The 21,193-nt window shown below is 44.6% G+C and overlaps 1 protein-coding gene across 2 annotated transcripts in view; it reads right to left on the bottom strand.

Annotated features, from left to right (window-relative positions):
• LOC114766411 (neuroplastin-like) overlaps positions 1 to 21,193 on the bottom strand; it is a 26,578-nt gene extending 5,385 nt beyond the window's left edge. The window contains exons 1-7 of one of the 2 annotated variants that reach the window (XM_028957180.1): positions 21,011 to 21,193; positions 20,746 to 20,884; positions 10,766 to 11,113; positions 7,387 to 7,570; positions 5,804 to 5,898; positions 3,610 to 3,743; positions 2,903 to 3,176 (exon numbers count right to left, since the gene is read on the bottom strand). In XM_028957180.1, coding sequence (XP_028813013.1) covers positions 2,903 to 3,176; positions 3,610 to 3,743; positions 5,804 to 5,898; positions 7,387 to 7,570; positions 10,766 to 11,113; positions 20,746 to 20,824 — 1,114 coding nt within the window. In that variant the 5' untranslated portion in view covers positions 20,825 to 20,884; positions 21,011 to 21,193. The remainder of the gene's footprint in view (positions 1 to 2,902; positions 3,177 to 3,609; positions 3,744 to 5,803; positions 5,899 to 7,386; positions 7,571 to 10,765; positions 11,114 to 20,745; positions 20,885 to 21,010) is intronic. The other variant, XM_028957181.1, reaches the window with a different exon arrangement.

The following is a 21,193-nucleotide window of genomic DNA, read 5'->3' as shown; positions in this document are numbered from 1 at the left end:
CTTTACCACTGATCTCTTAACCTGAGGTCACTAGCCAACAGCAGCATTCACTGTCAGACGTGGTGATCTAACGTCGCTGTGCTGAAGATGTGTACTGAATCATTCCTTCACACTTTTATATAATCCAAATTTATCCTGCTTGGAAGCGTTTATGCCTCTTGCTTTTAAGACATCAAATATGCAGCCAAATATGACAGTTTTATGCATCAGAATAGCATCACAGTTCTCATAACCTCTACTAAACAAATGTATACTGTGTATGAAATGATTCATGCAACCTGAAACAGGTAGATGTTTAACTTTTTATGTGCTTTTTTTAAGAATCAAATTACAAAAAATATTTTAAACATTTATTATTTTCCAAAAATATTGTTGATTTGCATATTTCTAGAAAGTTTCAATGAAACTTTTGGAGGTGGATTTACTTTTTGTGTTAAAATGTGTTAAATTATGTACATACAATAGTTAAAAAATATTTATCCACTGTAGTTTAAGAAATTAAATATGATCACATCAAAAACTTTCATACTTCAGGAATGTGGGATGAATGTGACAGAAATACATTTCCAGAACATTGTGTGTGGGCAGACTTCAGTACATGGCACAAGTGGCAGATGTCTTCAGGACAGACAGGGGGAAAAAAAGCCAAACTCCCACCCACACAACTCACAGAGGCCACGTTTGACAGAGACTATGCAGACACAGTGTCAAACACAGTTCTCAATTCTGTGTCAGATATAATCTACCTTAATCTGCCCCTCCCCCAGCAGAATATCCTATTCAGACCACTTTGGGGGGGCATGCTTTGTCCCACTTCTCGCCCACAGGCAACAGAGTAACATTCTTAAACGAAAGTCAGATACAATTTGCAGCAATCACAAAAGGTTAATCCCCCCTCCCCCACGCCCACCAATTCTCTTTTTTCATAAGAAGCTTTACTTCCTCTGTCACATTACACAGGATGGTGAGTTGGTGAGTAAATGGGAGTGGACAAAATTCAAAACAACATTAACCACCAAACCAGAAAAAAAAAATATTCTGACTGTTTGTCTGAATAATTGACAGAGCTGATTTAAAAATTCTAAATGGGAATTACGCCTTGCCTCACTGGAAATGGAAAGACAAAGAGATTGAGGGGTTTGAGTTGCTTGGCTAAATCTGAATTGGACTAGATGATTGAAAGTGAAGTGATTGTCATTGTGATACACTGCAGCACAGCACACGGTGACACAATGAAATGTGTCCTCTTCATTTAGCCATCACCCTAAGCAGTGGGCAGCAATGACAGGCGCCCGGGGAGCAGTGTGTGGGGAGACGGAACTTTGCTCAGTGGATTCGAACCGGCAACCTTATAATTACGGCGCCGGTTAATTAACCGCTAGGCCGCCACTGCCCCAACTTGTTAGTTATTGTTAGTTATGTCTAAAAACGTAAAGCCATATATATGAATAAACGTCGTGATCGCATGACAATATCATTGTATACTACCGTATACAGTATACAGTGGTGGGAAGGTACAACCAAATCACTGCATAAACACACTAACACCATGGTTTGGTAGGGGACTTGCAGGTTATCTCACTTACCACCGATTAAGTTTACGATGCTATTAGGAAAAGGGCAAGAAAGGAGTCATTAAGGGGTTTTTTTTTGTATGAAAAAGACTAAGTTGATTAATCCAGGTTAAATATAATTTGTTCAAGGTAATAGGTCATTTTGAGGGGTAAAAAGCATATGAGCAAGTGACATTTGGGGCAAAATTGAGATGTATTTCTAGCAAAAGGATATCAATAAATCCTTAATCATTTAAGAGCTGAAGACACAGAAGAAGTTGGTGCCCTTGTGAGTATTTTTAAAGTTTTAAATGTTTAATGTAAAATGTTCTAAAAATATTATTTTCAATACAATATAAATATCATGTATACATGTGTATAAAGACGTGACAGACAAAGTTATGTTTTTTGCTCTTGACAAATTGTAACTTATGCCTAATTTTTTTGCAGGCAGTGAGCTTGCATTTTCCTGCCTGGAGCACAGTACTGTATCTTGTAATTTTTGTGCTTGCTCTGTTGTCCACGTTTAAAAAAAACTCACAACTGTGCGTGAGCGACAGAGAGCTCCTCGTTCACTTTTTTTTTCGGCACACATGAACTCACTGAAAAGAACTAAATTGTACCAGACAGTTCTGGAATACCACCCAGGGCAGAGGCATTGTAACAGCGCTGTTGGGTTGTACAGTACCAAACTGGGAGGTGGGAGGTGAGGGGGGAGAGGTGAACCGCTGTCCTTTCTGTCTCCAAACAGGAATAGGTTGTGTTCATTTTAGGAAGGTAATCATATGTACGCTGGATCGATCCAATTAATTCTCAGATTAAAACATCCACAACGTCAACCCCAACATCAGTGACATCATAACGAAACAATACAAAGCCAAAAAATGCTACCTATTATCTTGACAGTTGATGGGAAATAAACAGTGTTCCAGTCTCATCTGTGTGGGGTCTGATTAAAGGTTAGCCACAGACCCCCCTCCCGGTTGTAAGGTGCCCTTGTGTGCTACAATAAAGGTCATATTAGCATGCATCTATGGGTGCTGCTGGCAGATGCATGAGGAAGTTGAGGAGCACTTTCACCACTGAGACAGTGTCTCCTCACAGGCCAGTTCAGGCCAGTTAACCCTCAGCTCCAAAAATGAATAAATAACAGGACGCCTCGTTCGTTATGCTATTGATTGTTCATAATCCTATCGATCCTATCGATTTTGATTTCTCCTTATGGCATAAAGGAGGAACGCTGACCAGCAGGGCATGAAGTATCTTCTGCCGTCACCGAGGGAGCGCTTGGCAGCCATTTCATACACCAGACATCTACAGGGGCGGCAATAAAATGGCAGTTGGCTTACCATCGGGCACCTCGTCTGGCTTTTTGCGTTTCTCATAGACCACGATGATGACCACCAGAATGAAGATCTCTGCTAGCACACCGAGGAGAGGCCAGAGGGGCGCCAGATGACTCCGTACCCGCAGGATGGATTTGGCAGTTTTGTTGCCGATGACGTTGGTGGCGTTGCACTCGTACTCGCCAGGGTCGGTGCTGATGTCCAGGTTGATGATGTAAAGCTCCGTGTAGTTCTCGTTGTTGATGATTGAAAACCGTCCAGTTGAGTTGTCAATCTCCTGGAAATAGGAGGCGGTGGTGTTAGCATCTAAACGGGTCATGATGCAATAAAACACATAATTCATTTAATTAAACACAAATAAAAACTCAAACTGTAAATTAGAGACTAATGGGAAACCTGACTGAAAGCATGAAACATTAAACCTAAACATGGAAAGCAAATTCTTGCTGGACGTTTAGAAAATCTTATAAATATGGTCTTATAAATAGATAATTGTATAATGAAATGGCGCTGAAAAAAATTTCCAAAAACAATGTGTCATTTTATTAAAAAAATTTCAATTATAAGCCACAAACAAAACAATTAGGACATTAAAATATTTGTAAAAAAAAATCTCATTAGCAGCTGCACCTCTCCACTGCGTGTGGAATTTTGAGGTGGGGCCTGGGAACCTTTCAGACAAGGACAACGAGTGCCATGCACACTCTTACACTCCAGCCTCCATTTCTGTGCTTCCTCCAGGTCCAGATGGGATGGGGGTAGCCCACAGACTTGCAGTACAGCTTCGCGCTCTCTCCCTCGTTTTTATTCTCGCTCCGCTTGTGGCTGATGATTTCCGGAGCAGCTGGGAGGACAAGAGGGAAAAATGAGATTAGGTACTTCATGGACGATAGATAGAAAGCTTTTTTATTGCGTGTTAATGAGAAAAACAGTATATAATATTCATCATATCGCTATTACACGTGCCAGTAAAATGAAAGCAATGTGTTCTCTCTACAGACAAGTGAACTAGAGAGGGACGACGGAGAGTCGGTTAATTAGCTTGACGGCCAGTAATTAAAGTGCCCCATAATCACTTGGAGTGTATAGCAGGATGCTGCGCGGCTCCGAGGAACCCACGTCCCGCCACGTTCGGTTGGTCGGTCGGTCGCCGAGGGACGTCCCGCTGGGCAACAGAAAGTGAGCTCTCTGGCCCCACAGTAGGCCGAACAACCGCTGCAGCCTTTTGCTAATTCCTGAAATTACGGTAATTCCTTCCATGCAATTAAGCAGGATCAGGGGGCGGCGGGCAGAGTGAGCACCGACGGCCGCAGGGGCGTGGCCTCGTGGCTGGGTGACATCACCCATCTGTAATTACGAAGTACACGTGCCTGCCAACAGGCGCGGTCAGGAGGATGGGAGCCGCATTATCTCTTGCACACTTAATCTCTGACTGGATAGTAACCGCGCGGCACCCAAACAGAGCGCTGTCTCTATTACACGCTCTCTCTGGGCACTCTCCAGCATTCGCACCCTTAATGGAGGCTCGTTCGTGTTTGTGCACACGAGATGGAGGTAGATAACGTTAATTGGGGGAGTCGGGGGTATGGTTCTGGCCGATAAGAACGTGTTTTCCTGTACGAATGAACCGTTTCTACTTATTCAATCAGTGGCGGCTCCACGCCCGGCCCTTACCTCCTGCAAACCCCCCCGCCGACCGTGAATAAAAAAGAAAAGGAAACATGCATGCTCAGGACAGATTATCATTGTGGACAATAAACTGCTGCCATTAGAAAAGGCCAGGCCAGGATCCAGCACTCTAATCCCACCCCATCTCACAAGCCTCCATCTGCTGCCTCCCAGCTCTGTGCCTGGGAGCTGGGAGTGCCAAGGACACTACATCCTAGGGGGAGCACAGTGCACACACACACACACACACACTCACACACTCATCCACATGGACTCACACCGCCATGCACACACTCAGCAGCAGACGCTGTTCACAGAGCTGACATGCGTTCACACGCTTACAGTGAGTAGACCGGTAACGAAGTGGCACAGACAGACAGACAGACTCGCACTTGCCCGGACCTTTTGTCCTGAGACAAACGCAGCTAAGGGGCCGAGTCCGGTCGCAATGAGGACGCGCCGGTTTGCCGGCCAGTTGCAACCAGGATGGCGCGGTTGGTGATGTGCGCTGCCGGCTTCTCTGGAGAGCGTGCGCGTTGGGGGAGGGGGGCATTAGGCACGCAGGAGCCATGTCATCCCACGGGCGGGCAGGAGGCGAGCCAGCAAACCAGAGCGGACATCGCATCATCGTTACGCAACCAGGCAACACTTAAGACAGCTTTGACATAACGGTCGGGGCATGCTCAGTATGCACGATGGCGGTGTCAAAACAAATTGGCTTAACCGTGGAAAGCGTGTCGACAAGCGCATCCTCCACAGGCTCCCATGAGTCTGTGCTGCTATCGGGAGCCACTCTGTTGCTCTAAACTGTGGACTTTTCTGCAAGCTTTTGTTCTGGAACCAGCACATGTGACCTCTGTAACTAAGAAATGTCAAGTGTAAAACAAATTAGCGGAATACATAAAAACAAGCACACGTTTCGAAAATATCATGTGTAATGAGGCGTAGGGATGTTGACGGGCACTCGGGGTGACAGCGGTCGTCTGTAGGCCGCCTTTGGCTCAGCTACGGTCTGAGATCGCACAAGTCTGCCCAAGCCTACCAGAGAAGACCAGATAGAAGGAGAAGGGTCCCACTGATAATCAGCCATTGGACCAAAACAGAAGTCACTGAAATGGGCTCAGGTTCCATCGTGGCTTCTAAGCTCACAACAGCTGAGGAACGAATACATTGCTGAGGGGAGGGATTAGCCCCGCCCACACGCTTAGTCATGTCGCATCACGGTGTGTAATTTACCTTTCACTTCAATGCTAGCATTAGCATTGGGTGCCTTATCGAAGGTGTACACGCACATGTACTCGCCAGCATCGTCCGCCCGCGGTTTGTTCAGTCTACAAAAAGAAAAAGGAAAAAAAAAAAAAGAAGAGTTTATTCTTTCTTTTTTTTTGTTTTCCAATCAAACAGCAGCAGCTCTCTTTTTGGTCTGTGCTCTTCCACCCACACAGATGTGTACATAAAATTAGAATGCTATATATACATATATTTTTTTATTCTTTTTTTGCCTGGATCCTGGGAGAGCAGTTTTCCGATTTACACTGCACTGCTTTGTCCCAGGGAGGGTTAGGTCTGTCTGTTCCTGTCACGTCAGCCACTGGAGGATTACTGACACCGAGTTTGACAGGAAATTGCCTGAGAGTGTCGACGGCGCGTGGGCATGCCGCTCAGATAGAGGGGGCTGCCCTCATAAAGGCTGGTGCTGCTAATGGGACCACCTACCACTGGCACAGAACACAATGCACATTTTAATTTTGACAAAAAAGTCTTTCTGCAAGATGTATGCTTTAGTGTTTTCGGAATTTAACATTATATCGACAGTCTTGTTGGGTCTTGTACATTAGAGCCATATAATTGTTTCTGTAGGTCTTAAGAATATATTAGTGTTATCAAACTTTTGAACACAGTTCAAAAGTTAGTTTTTCATTTAGAAGCTTCAGAATTAATGTAAAATTTTAATTACAATAATAAATGAATGAAATTACAATAGTACAATAAATGCTAATTTAAAATGAAGTGTATGTGATACACAGCACAGCACACAACGAAATGTGTCCTCTGATTTTAACCCATCACCCTTAGTGAGCAGTAGGCAGCCATGACAGGCACCCGGCCATGAAAGCCATGACAGCCATGACAGGCGCCCGGGGAGCAGTGTGTGACCCTTCTGATTACGGGTCCTTAACCGCTAGGCCAATCAGTGAAAGCCTGGTTTCCCAGATAAACGTTTCCCACTGATCTATCGTCCCATCGTTTTTAAGGTGAGTTGTTGTGACATTTTGTGACAGTTAGTGTGGGGTTAAAAAGCCATAGCTATAGCTCTGCATACGGCATAATCAAGGTGTGAATCTATACACTCTGTAATAATCAACATACCTAAATCACCTTGTATATGTTAATAATAATCAAATATGCTTTAAATTATAGGCTGAATGGGAACTAATTACAAAATATAGTGACACATACGAGCATGTGCTATTAGTAGGTCAAGCCATGCTAAGTGTTTCATGAGTCATAATGCATCAAATTACGGTGTATTAGGGGAAAAAAAGACAGTCTGAATAAATATAAATAAATGTGATTAATGTAACGATTAATCATTACTACCTACTCTTGCTTGCCATGGTTGCTCAACAGACATCTAGGAAATCAGTGAGTCACAAAGCCTTTAAGCATTAAAATGATCATTTTAAAGGACACGCACAAATAACACCAGCAATCCAGAGCGTGCGCCTCAGTTTTATGCAAAACTGAGTGACTTTTGTTTGAGTGACTGAAACAAAAGTGACTTATTTCTCTACCAGTACGCACAGAAAGACCCACACCTGTACTCTGTGTTCTTCGGGTCTCTCCGTGTACCAGGGATCTCTTGCTGGTTCTTCATCCAGAAACTTCCTGTGTGGGTGTTGTGTGTTGTTGTCAGGTTGCACTGTAGTGTAACCGGGGAGGCTGTGGAGTGGGAGCCTTCATGGACCAAGACCACCTGATCAGAGGCATCGATTCTGGGTTCTAGAAAGGCAAAGGAGCCACTGTTAATCAAAAAAAATGTGATCTTGATACTTGATCCTGTGTCCTTTGATGAGACCTGTGTAGGAAACAAGAACTGTGTACACCATAAACATAGACAAAAAGGCAGCAAATCATATGGCACAAATGAGAGCAACATAAGCCATCCTAATTTTATGGATAAGCAAAGCATAGTGATCACTGCATTTATAAATCTATACTGAAATACCCAAGTGTATCATAGATTATGGACAAAGAATAATATGAATAATAATAATATGTAATATGCCACATTCACCTTACCCATAGATAGCATAGATAGATACTATCTAGGGAGATTCAATTTCCTACAAACAGAAACATATGCAGTTAGTTTTTCCATATTTAGGGTATATTTGGTCAATTAAAATATTCATGACATGGTGTTTTTGGTAATAATCTTTCGTAAATAGTGATAATAGAAAACATAAGGAGAGGATACAAGATGATACAAGTGTAACCTGCTTAATAAAAAAATGTAAGTAAAAAGTTGGGCTGAGGGCAAGATGACGCACCCAAAGTGGAGCCAAACAAAAGTAGGTCATCGAGCCACGACGACTAATTAGACAGTGCCGCCGATGTTTATGTGCTTATTAATCAGAATAGTCCCTCCAAGCAAGTGTACAGCCAGCCTGTTACGCTGTCTGCAGGCAAAAGCTTCACAGAGCTCCTCCCATTGCGCCTCGGGGCGGGGCTTCTGAGGAACCCCCCTGAAAGACAGCGGGAAGAGGAGCGTGCTCACTTTGCCACTGGTTGATGGACTGGACTCTGACATAACTGACCTCTGGAGTGTCATATAAGGCAAGTTCCCCTATGGACCTATATGTCCAGAGTCTTCCTCTCTCTTCATATCATGTCTTTCTTTTACTATATATATTTATTTTGCCAACTTGCTTCCTCATCTCTTTTATTTTCCTCCTCTCTGACCTTCACTTGTCAGCAGTAACCCAAGTCTCAGCTTCCCCCTCCATCATCCTGTTCACTCATTCATAAAAAAAAGCCCACACACTTAATCTCTCACTCTTTCTAGTGCCGCATTTTCACAGCACACAAAGACACGAACAATACAGCATTCAGAAAGCTAATAGCTACGGCAGAAAGGCACATCAGTTTGTTTGAAGGCTCAAGCCTTTTGCTTTCCACCAAGGTCATTTGGAGGGCACCTGCTCAAAGAAAAAAGGAGAAATGGAGGATCAGTAAACTGCTTTTTTCTCCCTTTTTTATGCCTCTGGCTCCTGCGACCTGCCCTATGAATTAAACTGCGTCTCCACGGAGACCTACTTGGCCAGCAGCGCTGGGGTCTGATGTTTCCTGTTGACACAAAAAAAATTAATGCTGCCAGGCTCGCTTCGACATGATTCCTTTACCAGACAAAACTGCAGGTGGAACAGTGGCATCCAGTGACGTCGATAAAAGGGCGTGGCCACTGTGGACAGAACATTTGCATCCAGAGTTCTTAAAAGGCCAGACTTCATACATCAGGCTAAGATCATGTTCAAACACATACACCATTGTTTCTGTTAACATCATTCAGGGTTAACAAGTTCTACACAACAGATGTAGTCACAATCACAGGAACTACACAGAACTACAGTACATATCGTAACACGTCTCTACGTTACAAACTATACATTCCAGTTCCATCGCTCTCTTCATGTATAGCATGTTATATACATGTCATAATGTGTACAGCATGTATATATTTATATGTACACTGCGTCTCAGTAATGACAGAATATGTGGCATCTTTAAAGGCATTTTTCACACTCAGTGATGGACGTAAGTTGATGGGAAAGTTGTAAAAGTCAATTTTGTGCTAAATAAAGGTCAACCATGACATGGTCCATTTGACCGTTTGTTTCCGCAGGTGAATTAAGTGCACTGCATGAATGCCTTTTTTTTGCAGCATTTTGACTGCAAGAGAGTGACTCAGTTCATGGGGTGATGGGGTCCGTTCCACCAAGCACTGACCCCAAACACACTCGGGCTGACATGTGTATATAATGTCATTACTGATGGAACTACACATACACACAACTAAGGCAAAAAAGAAGGCACAAGGTCTTACGCGGGCGAGTCCGTAAAAAGACTGATCGCCGGAGCTACTCTGCTTCCCTCCAGTTTAGGACAGATACACACAAACAGTCCTCCTTGGACCATGTGAGGGTCATTCCATACCCCAGAGGAGTAAACAATGGCGGTTTGTGGCATTGATGAAGCACTGCGATAGGACGCAGTCTGTGGTGGCCTTTTTTTTTTTGGTTTGTTTTTTTACTATGGCAGGTTAAACCAGGATGGACCCTTCCTTGTGTCTTCTTCTCACGTTCCCCTCCACCCTTCACCAGGAAACAAGCACATAGAGGGAAAAACAAAAATGGCACAGCACACCTTCAAAGCGCTGTGAGGCCTACAGGTTACACAGGGATTGTAGACTGCAGTGGGCTTTGAAGTAAATAAAAAAACACACACAACGCAACAGAAGGCATGAACAGGGAAAAAGGGTAAATGAGCGACGGGAAAAGGAAGAAAAAAAAAAATCACATTCAACTACAGAAATAAGAAGCAGGTTAAAAATAAACAAGTAGACAGCTAGGAGACACGTGAGACAGGAAGCCACAGAGGAAGTACAGGAGAGCCGGGGGGTGACGTTCATGTTGGGAGGGACAGCTGGGGTGGGTGGGGTAGAGAAGAACGGATACTGGGTTTGTGGTCATCCACAGCGAGAGGTAGGGGGGGAGGGGCTGAATTGTCTACTGAATTCAGTGAATCCTCAAAATTGGGGTGGGGGGGGGTGCACGTTCAATGTCAGATCAAAATGAAAATGACCATAATAAAATTAAAACTGGGAAGAGGGGTAAAAAAAATTACTTTTTTGTCTGTTCTGGATTAAAAAAAAAACATAAAAGTGCAAATATAGATAGATTAAAAATTCTAACAATAAAATTCTTCAAATGACAAGAGAAGGGGTTTGTTGGTGTTTTGTTTTATTTGTACTCAGACTGAACAATGGCAGGCGCGTAGGAGGAGATCTCGACATTTTTGGTGCTGAAACAAAGAGCAGAGTTGTGTTTGGGGTTGGGTTGGGGGTGGAGGGTGTTGGTGGGGGAAGGGGGGGGGGGGGTTCAATCTCTACGTACTACAGGACATAGACCCACTCACTCTGCAAAACGGAAATGGTGGCCTGAGCGCGGATCCAGGTGATGGCCGGGTTTTGCCGCAGGTCGTTACGGCGCGGGTCGTTGCTGGCCCGGCACTCGTAGGTCCCGGAGTCCTCCAGCGTGAGGCGCGTGATGGCCAGCACGCTCACGCCGTTGGCGCCGTAGGCCGTGTTGATGGACACGCGCCGCTTGCGGGCGCCGTCCCACAGCTGCTTGAAGGAGTCGGCCCGGTTGATCTCAGCGTACCACCACTGGATCTCCGGCGTGGGGTTACCGACAACGTCGCAGTACAGCTCAAAGGTATCCCCCGTGAGCTTAGTTTCAGACATGGGCGACTTCACAAACCCAGCTGAAGAAGAAGAATGTGCGGAGAGGGAGAGGGGCGGGGCGGGTGGAGGAGGGAGAGGGAGGGAGGGGATGAAGAGGGAATGCAGTAGGGTAAATCAAACTGGATCAATAAAATGATTCAAAGTAAATGAAAGAACAAGCAGCCAGAAACTCATATGAGTAAAGCAGTTGAATTAAGAATCTGAAGCAAGAATCCAGGAGAAGAAGTGGAAATGTGTTACGGGTTAATGGCCCACTGAAGCCCACCCGGCAACCACCTCGTCCTCCAGTCCTCTATCGGCACCTCGCTCTTCAATGTGACCTCGCACAGCCGCGACCGGCTCCCTGGAGATAAGCCAGGCGCATCCACCCCCATCTGACCTTCAGGAGCCAGTGGTCTTTACGTTTACAAAATAATGTGCCGCACTTTTGTGCAGATAAATTGCATCATATGCTGATTTCACCAAAGTCTGAAGGGCCCATCTGCACATCCTTAAATATAACCCCCCTGGTGAATTATACAAACATCAGCCTGATAAGCCTGTTAGTCACCAGCACCCTGAACTCCCCCTACAGTAGACTCATCCTACCTGGAGGGAGGGGGTTCCTTCCAAGGTTTTTCCTTTTTACTGTAGGGGCTCTAGGGTTGAGGGAGGGTGTCAGCTGTAAATTTTCCTATTTTGTCTGTTGTATGTTGCCCAGCTAACAATGGAGCATGAAATAGACAATTTTCACAGTATTCTTACAAATAACGTTACGTTTCTAAAATCCCCATTCCATTCGGGACGCTCTATGGGAAAAAATAAATCAACACTCAGATCAATAGCATTCGTGGGGCGTCAGCATGATTGTTTTTACTGGGCCGGTGCTGCCCTCAGATGTCCGGGGGTGTGTAGGAAATTGAATACGCGGTTTGGATTTGTACAGCGAGTGCATGTACACTGGGGGCTGAGTTAAATTCTGGCTGAGGTGTGATGTGCGCCCGAACGTAGTCTGGCTGTCCGTTGGGAGAAAGATGGTGGGTGTAAACTGGAGTTGCGTGCCATAGCAACTAAACTGAGGACACGGGTAATGAAAAACAATCATATTGGTTTAGCATATATTTGCATCTATGGAACTAAAATGCGTGAATTCAGGAGATTAAACACTCCCTAAAACATTAATGGATTTAATACCATGTTCTGTATTTGTATTATATGTACTGTAAAGGTGTTTTAATGTAACAAGGGCTGTAATATAAAGTGTACACTAGCGAATAATCCCCTACAAGACTTTTTCTACAGATGGCAAACAATATTGAATTGATGTTCGGAGAACAAAAAGATAAGAGTCTCTCTTGCTATACACAAAATGTAATTAGTGCAGATTTTAATTTTTTGTGTGTTGGTTTTTGTTTTCATGAGTATATTGCAAAGTACTGTACATATATAGTATGTCTGATTTCAGTTCAGCATCTCACTTGTTTATTCTGGAAGTGTGTGTGTGTGTGTGTGTGTGTGTGTGTGTGTGTGTGTGTGTGTGTGTGAGTAACGTAGCTGAGCAATCCAAGGTCTGCTCTCCTCTGAGCCCTGACTCACATAGTATGTGTGTAGACTGACTCACGAATGGCCTGACCATAACAAGGTGCTTCGCTGACAACAGATCCCCGGGCTTTCTTTAGAGTGGGGTAAGCCTTCAACCTGCTTGACTTCTTGCTCTCCGTTATTTCTCACAGTTGTAACTCATACAAAACAGTTCTTTTGAAGTTCAGCTGTGAGACAAACACAGATAAAAAATATCAGATAAAAAGAAGGTGATAGAAGAATCAAGAGGATTTAACCCATTTGACCTTCAACCTTTGAGTTGAAATTGTAGGTGTGTGTGTTCATTCATTATTATTAATGGAGCAAGTGATACATATATTATACCAACACCAGGCTCACATCTTCACCTATATAACAGTTATTTTATTCAAAAATTATTCTCAATATTAATAATAACAACTATATCTGAAAGGTCAGAATATTGTTCTTGTGCATACGCCTAGGCATAGTTAGTAAGAGACATGAGGGTTGCATCTCTGTAGGTCACATTTGGCTGCTCAGAAAGGTCAAAATCGCTCAATGTTGTCACTCCCCGCCCACATCATGCAAGCCAATTGAATCAAAAAGCCCACCTCTGATCACACGTGGACATTATGTTCCAGAACACTGACCACACCTCAGGCCCTGGCACAGGGTGCGGTCACACCAGATACAACCGACTGTCCCTCCTCCCGGAACAGCACCCTGCATCACTGCGCCAGGAGTCCTCCAAAAGACCAGAAGGCCAATAAATGAGCCATTAGAGCAACATTTAACACCGAAAAATGCGCTAAGCATCAATCGGCACAGACAGTTCATGAACACGGTCATTAATTAGCTGTTTGTTCACTGGCAGTGGTCATGTTGCCAAGATGAGACCCAGATTAAACATCATCAGACATAATCATTTTATCAGCTCATGCATCAAGTGAGCATAAAATCAGCAAAAATTAGTTTTACATACTAAGGCTGCCAAAATGAATGTGCTAACTCATCAAATAAATTAATGGCAATTTTTTTTTTACTGCCCGCATGGGTCTGACCTACAGATATAAATAAATAAAATGCACCATAGCAAGGTGGAGACTGGCAGAGCACGTCCATGTTATTTTCAAAGACACTCAAACCCCAGAGCAATACTTCTGTAATACTCCAGGCTGTTACAGATCAATCGCGTGCTAGGCAGTAAAAAAAAAAAAAAAAAAAACTGTGCATTTATCTGTCTGAATGTGATGGACTTCATATTTGAACAGATTGCTTGCGTTCCCGCTATTAAAATGTTGCTGCCTCTTTTGACACGTCTGATGCGGTTACACGCAATTCTCTCCATCATCATTAAAAAACACAGCAGCCCAATGATCTGGCCCTCACATGCCAAGGGAGACAGAGAGAGAGCCCATTCTCAAAAAATCTGACAAAATATGAAAGAATATGTAATAATTATGTAATAATAATAAATAAACCACTGGGCCTGTTATTGCGTTAAATGAACTGTACCTGCAGGAGGTGTTCAATAATGGTCCAATACAGAAAGGACTGATATGGAATGATGACGGATATGTTATTTTGCCTTTTTAACACACCAACTGTGCTTTTTTAGTATTGTGAATCCTTTTTTGAATGATCGGACTAAGACATATTGAGGTTCCCAGATATTGATATTTGTGGTGTGTAAAGATTCCCCAGAAACTATGCAAATTATTTCAAATACGCTGAAAAATTCGTATTGGTCTGTGGGACGTGAGCAGTGTATGGCCTCATTGCATACCCCTCGTTATGTAGAAGATATGAAGGTACGAAGATGTGAAGATCCGGAAGCTCGTTCTCCTTTCCTCCTTCCTCCCCTGCTCCTGTTTGTCTGCACTCTCGTTACCGCGGGAATACTCATCACCGATTCCGGTTCTGAGCTGCGACATATTTTTAACTTGTGTTACATGACAGATGGGTTATTTTCCTGTCTGATTTTTAACTTAAACCTACAACAGCTGTCCTCTGTCATGGGAAGTGGTACGGCAAGTGCTAAATTAGGATCTCCTGTTGTGTCGCCATTTGGCAACAAATATATGAAAAAAAGTGCAATTTCAGATCTATAATGACACCCTCAAGCTTTGATCATAATAACATATTAATGCTGTAAAAAAAAGCTTGATTCTCAGATACTAATCTATCCCAATCTTTAGTATTGGTTTTGATTGCGATTGGCACTGGTATCGTTTTGCATCTTCCGGTTCATGGAAATCTCTTTACAGCGGGCAGCCCTCCCTCCGGCGACCTGGAGGACCCGGTGTTTACATGAGACACACACTTTAAACATGGCAGCAGCCGAAAGCTGGTCCAGCATTAATTCTGCAGCACCAAGCTCACTAGAAAATATCAAAAGCAAGAGCAGATGAACGAGGGAAACAAAAAGATGTGGAAAAGACCACGGCGAAAAGCGCGACAAATCTAGCAAAAAAAAATTGGTTAAAAAGCCCTGTGTTTGTGCAAAAGTAGTATTGGTATCGAGTTTGAAATTTCAGTATGGTGACAAGCCTACATCATATGTGTCATTACTAAGGAGGAGATATTAGGAAGGAAATAAACACAGAGGATGGTTGAGTCTGTAGGTGGTAGTGATCAGATCAAGCTTAACCCTGACGTGGGCGAGGTGGTTTCAAAAAATGGAGGAATGAATGCAATAAAATCTAGCAGACTTGGATGCTTCGCCATTAATGAGTCTCTGATCAATTAATATGCCACAAAAATGAATTATGAATACAGATAGTGCTCAGAGAAGGGTGTTTAAAATGAAATGAAACTGAACGTGGCAGGAGCTCAAATCCGCCACTAAAGCCTACAAAATTCCCTGTCAGAATGGAGCCTTTCAATTGTCTCATTAGGCAACTTGAAGGTCGCAGCATCGCCGAGTTAGCAAGGCACATCTGGGCTTAAGCATGGTGCTGGATTAGAGCTCTCTCACACACACACACACACACACACACATGGATGACAGCCCTCGGTGTGCTCCGGCACTGAGAGAACAGAGCCTTCCCCCGAGAGCTGGGAGCACAGCATACGTCACCCTGCAGCCTGCCAGCGCCATCCAGCCTCCATGGCCCCCAGCATCCCGAGCAGGTAGCACAGTCCCCACGGACCCTTCCCTGGTTAAACATGTGGGTGACTTGTAGGGCATGTGCATTTATGCCTCCTGATTAAAGCAACTCTGCACATTAAAGAAATATATATATATACACATATATATTTCAATATTTTCAATATACATTGAAAGCAACTCTACAATATCAGTAACCTCATCTGTCTACAATGCAACCGTAACATCATCCGAGCTAAACGCCTGTCCTTCCTATTGCATGAGCCTCTGCCATTACAGGAAGTCTCATCGGAAAAAAATGAAATGCAAGTGGACAGGGCAACATTTGGCAAAACGTATTTTTGCTTTGGTTAAAGTTTCATATATCTAATTCAAACCCTGAAATGATGGCTGTGAACAGGGGTCTTTTTTCCAGCCTCTGGAGACCTGGTTTAATGCATGATGTGAGGGACCAATTCCTAACAAGGATGAAACCCTAATAACCTCCTCATTGGCTCAATGTGCAAATCCGCTTCTAGCAAATATTACTCCCTCATTAACCCACGGAGAGGGTGGAGCGAAGAGGGGGTCGGACACTGGGATGCCTCCTTAACCCTATTAGAGATGATAAACACTGACAGGGAAAAGGAGAAAACTGCTTTAAAACGCTCGTAAAATGAGAACAGGTAATATGGATAGGAGTGAAGCTCGGATTTTAACGGAGATACGTTTCGTTTACTGTGTCTGCCAGACCGTCTTTGTTTCTCGCTCATGACAACATATCCAGGTTAACCCGCAATCAACACGGCCGACTGACTGGAAATTTGACTAGCTAGGTCATTTGCATAAATGCGACTGATTGGCCAACGTGTTCACAGAGAAAATTGCACGAATGGACCGCAATGAACACGAGACAATGGACCCACAATTCAGTTCAGCCTCGTACGAAGTCACCTCATTTAAAGTGAGTGAGTAGCACCTCCATTGACACCTTCAGGGCAGTGTGTACTGACTGGGTCTCTTTCCGACACTTGTCTCTCTAGTTTTAAACATGCATTATAGCAAGCATTAGTTGTAAGTTGTTAATAAACGAGTGATTAGATAAAAATCAATGGACAGTGACAGCCCGACTTTACATTTCAAACTGAAGCTCTGTACACCTGCCCACACAGACTGGGCAGACGGCACAGATCAGGCACCCACAGTGTGTGGCACTACTGTCTCTCATTTACCAACAAAATCTTCTGCTAAAGGCAGCGCTGTTTTATTCTCACAAGTTTCTCTTTTGCTCCAATTTCATTGTAGCATTAAAAAAATATAGCATTTTAAAGTTTATTGAACATTAATATGAAATCTAGCCTGTCTATGGTCCTGCAGTGGCTAGAAATGGCGATAGGTGTAAAGAGTGCCATTCTGCTTAGCCGGTCGGATCTGGAATTTGTCCCCATACAACGTCATAAGGGCAAAGGTTACCTCCCGTTTCTCATGCTTTGTCCAGCCAGAGAATTTCCCATCCCTCCCCTAAAACATTATCTCCACCAACCATCATGGCTTCAATGGCTATATATATTTTTTTCCATCACACGAGACTCTAGCCATTGAATTTTTTCTGGAAAAACGCCTTCCTGTTCGTGCCAAACGTTGTGGTTGGCAAATGGTGTTGACGACGTCTTTTCCGCGAATGTCCCCTCAACTTCTATAGGCCGTTCTCCTCCTCGTCCCTCCTCTCTCCTCCTCATTAGCATTTAAAGCTACAGACGCGTCCTGGGGAAATCTCTTGTGGGACGGGCTCAAAGTAAGAAGAAATTTTCTAGAACAGAATTGCTGTGGTAACAGCGCCTATATGTGACCTGCAGCTCTTGTACCTTTTTCACTCTGTGTGGGAGAGTAGGCCACCATTGCTTTAAACGCATTACCTTCGGCGGTCCCTTCTTCTACAACCCAGGCATATTTAGGTCTGGTTATGCACGGCCTACAAGTCTAATGTTTTCTCTTTCTTACTGTTGAGATGGAACGATTTAAACCATTATTCGTTTTTTAAAGGAGAGAACCTTTCAGCTTGTCACAAATAACAGGGTCTATCGTGCTTTTATTCGTAAAAAGGGACCTCAGCTGCGCGTAGGCTATTCTCAGACCCAGGCTGGTGAATTGTTCATGAAGGAAGATTAGGCATGGTCCAACACCGTAAGGATCCTTATCAGATGGGCTGATTTTCAGCCCCTTCACGTGCAGTATAGTGCCCCCCCCCCCCAGATCCACACAGAGGTATTTTCCATGTCCAGTCATGCAGTGATCTAAGAGTTAATGGATTCGCTGTCACAAAAGGACATTAAAGCCACAGTTCCCCACTCAGTGTCTTGGCCCTAAAAATAGAAACGTGCAGCAGAACGGAGCAAATGCTATTTACAGTCCTGCAGATATCTGTTGCTGAATCTGACACCCGGCGGCCCCACCCATACACGCGCGCCGCATAATCTCTCGCCACTGTGCAATTGCTCAGCGCAACCTAATTAATTTGGGATGATAGTGATTATCGCACTTCTTTCGCCAACTCGTCAGAAAACATCCAGCATCATTTACGGCTGCGATGTGGTTATGCCGTTAATAAAACGGACACGCCGGCGCGGAGGGTGTTACATGCCCACGACACAGCGGCGCCCGGCATCGGCTTCAAAATCTGCCGCGGCACGCGCCCGCCGGAGAGCTGTGAAGTGCGGCGCCAGCCGGCAGCAGCCCTCTCTGGATGCCGTGGCGGGGTCCGGAATGCATACAGTTGGGCTTTGGCAAACAATGGCATACTTACGAGGCATCAGAAGCTCAGTGTCTAGACGATCAAGCCGTAGCCAACCACTCACGTGCCCTGGCCGCACGTGAATCAGCGGCTAAACGAACACAACTCACAAAATAACCCAGCTCCCACTACTATGGCCGCCAAAAAGGGTGGTAGTAGCCTAGTGGGTAACACACTCGTCTATGAACCAGAAGACCTGGGTTCGAATCCCACTTACTACCATTGTGTCCCTGAGCAAGACACTTAACCCTAAGTTGCTCCAGGGGGACTGTCCCAGTCACTACTGATTGTAAGTCGCTCTGGATAAGGCCGTCTGATAAATGCTGTAAATGTAAATGTAAATGTACACACTACCTGTGCAATTTATGGGATCTAAGGGATCGCTAGAGTCTCCCGAAGATGACGCATTAACACATTTCTTAATTTCGAATGCGGAATGTTATTTCACCATCTCACCATCACCGTGTTTTTAAGAGCCTGATACAGCAGGGAGGCCGGCGCGCAAACCATCTCCGCATCATTCCACGGCTCATTAAAATACTTGAATCTCATCAGTCAATTACGGCGGTCAGTGTCAACGATTTCTGGGTTTGGCCTCTAATATCAGCCCTGCCACAGGCCCGTCGCACCTTGTCTCACTCAATTAGCATAAATTATTAATGATGCATGACTCACAAGTCTATTTAGTGTTGGATGAAAAAAAAAAAAAAAAAAAAGCTAATGTGATAAAGAGTAATTGTCAGCTGAGTGAAGGGGAGGCGAGTCCGAGGCGGAAGCTCGGCACTCGATCCGGATGCCTGGCCGGCGAGCGGCTGCTTGGACATTAAATGCGGTCACATGCACAACATCCAAGACGCTGTGGAGCTAACCAGACATGTCTGGTGACCCTAAATATATAGTTACCTATCAAATGAAACTAACAAAAGCTAACAGTAGATACAGTAGAGCGACAAGGAAGGACATTTATTGCATGTCTCTGATACGTTTGTTCTCATTTTCTCTTTTTTTGCACCTTTGGAGTATAAACAGAAAAGACCAGGAGCACTGAGTAAGTGTCCATTTATTCTACTGTCCACTCCACACTGGGTACTATTATCTTATCTGAGACCCCCTACCTTCCGTAAATGCCACCAAATGTCAGTAGCAAAGCCTCATGTCACTGATTTAAAATTAAAAAAAAAAATTTTTGTTAAACTTTTGCTTTATTCACCTTGGAATTGATCACGATTCTTCACATGGGGCCGTTGGTGTGGGGAGGGGGTCCACAGCTTTGACGCAAAGTGCTTGTCTGTTATTGCACGAGACATCTTACCAGGTCTGAAATAATAGTTTGTTAATGAAGTATAATAATTTTTTTTTTTTTTTTAAATATGTTGGCGGTTTCTGTCTCACAAGCTCCTCCAGGACTCCTGCAGGACCCAGTGCCCGGATAATCTCTTCTGACCCAGTCAACCCATCACATTCAGCACGGGACCATTCATTAAGGTGGGGCTGGGTTGGAACCACTGCGGAGCTACTCGTGTAAAATGCTTCAATTACTGATTTGTTATTACAAAGTACAAATTACATAAAATCATTCTTGGTAAAAAACCTGTGTGCTCAGTGACGATGGCACCTTAGTGATGAAGGTGAATGAATCCGTTCACATGAACGGATGTCAAGCAATAAAAAAAATAAAATAAATATATGAATAGATTCAGTTGAGGTGTAATATGTGCTGTAATGCATGAGAGCAAACAGCATCATTTCATTAAAATATATCTCTGGACAAGCATTGGACGTGAGACCTGAACGCATGTCTTGAAAGCACATATTTTTGGATTTTTCCTCGATTCTGACAGCCCCAGAGCACAGATACACCCCGGCGTGCGCAAGCCAATAGAAAAGGGGTAAAAAAAGAGAAGAGATGGCAACCCCCTAGAGGTCAAACGCACTAATGGTGGCCTATTCAAAGGCCAGATCAGCGGTTACCTCGATATAAAGGAGACGAATACATTATAATAACTTCATATGCATAACTGTACATTACAACGTAGCGCATGATGTCGGACGGACTGGCGTTATAGAGCGTCATAGAGCGGGTGTACGTGGGAACGCGGTAAATCGTGCCGAAGCCCGCATCATCGACGTGACCCTCTTAACCCCGCCGTCCACGACCCTGATCCACCCTTCAAGCACCCTTCCGCCGCGGCCGCCAGCCGTCCTCGCCGCCGTCACACCTCCGGTCTTACCGTTCTGTGCCGAGGCGCGCTGGAGGAGCAGCAAGTTTCCCACAAGGACCGCCGCCAGCATCGCCGCATCGGGGTGCATTCTTCAGCTTCGGCTGGAGAACCAAGGCCCAAAAAACCGCAGATGCTGGAGGGGGAAACACTGAGCGAGAAAAGAAAAAAAAAGATGATGATGAAGTTTTCGGGAAGGTTACAAACAGGACGGAATCAGGAGGCGTCGGCTTCTTCTTCGGACGCGGGCAGGGGCAGGTCCGTGAAGATGGCGCACCCTGGAAACGGCCGGACGATTCTTTGGTTTGAGGAGTCAGTCGGGGGTGTGCGGTGGAAGCCCGGTGACCGAGGGATGCCGACAAAGGGCCCCGGCGGAGGAGTCGCCTTCATCCGATTTCGGCGAGCCTTCGATGTCGCTGCGCGCATCCACAGTTGAGGCTCAGGGCAGGGTTGCCAGATC

The sequence above is a fragment of the Denticeps clupeoides genome, chromosome 16 (genome assembly GCF_900700375.1).
Source record: "Denticeps clupeoides chromosome 16, fDenClu1.1, whole genome shotgun sequence".
Taxonomy (NCBI): Eukaryota; Metazoa; Chordata; class Actinopteri; order Clupeiformes; family Denticipitidae; genus Denticeps; species Denticeps clupeoides.
Note: the sequence above shows the minus strand (reverse complement) of the source record. Positions and strands in the feature narration are given on the sequence as shown.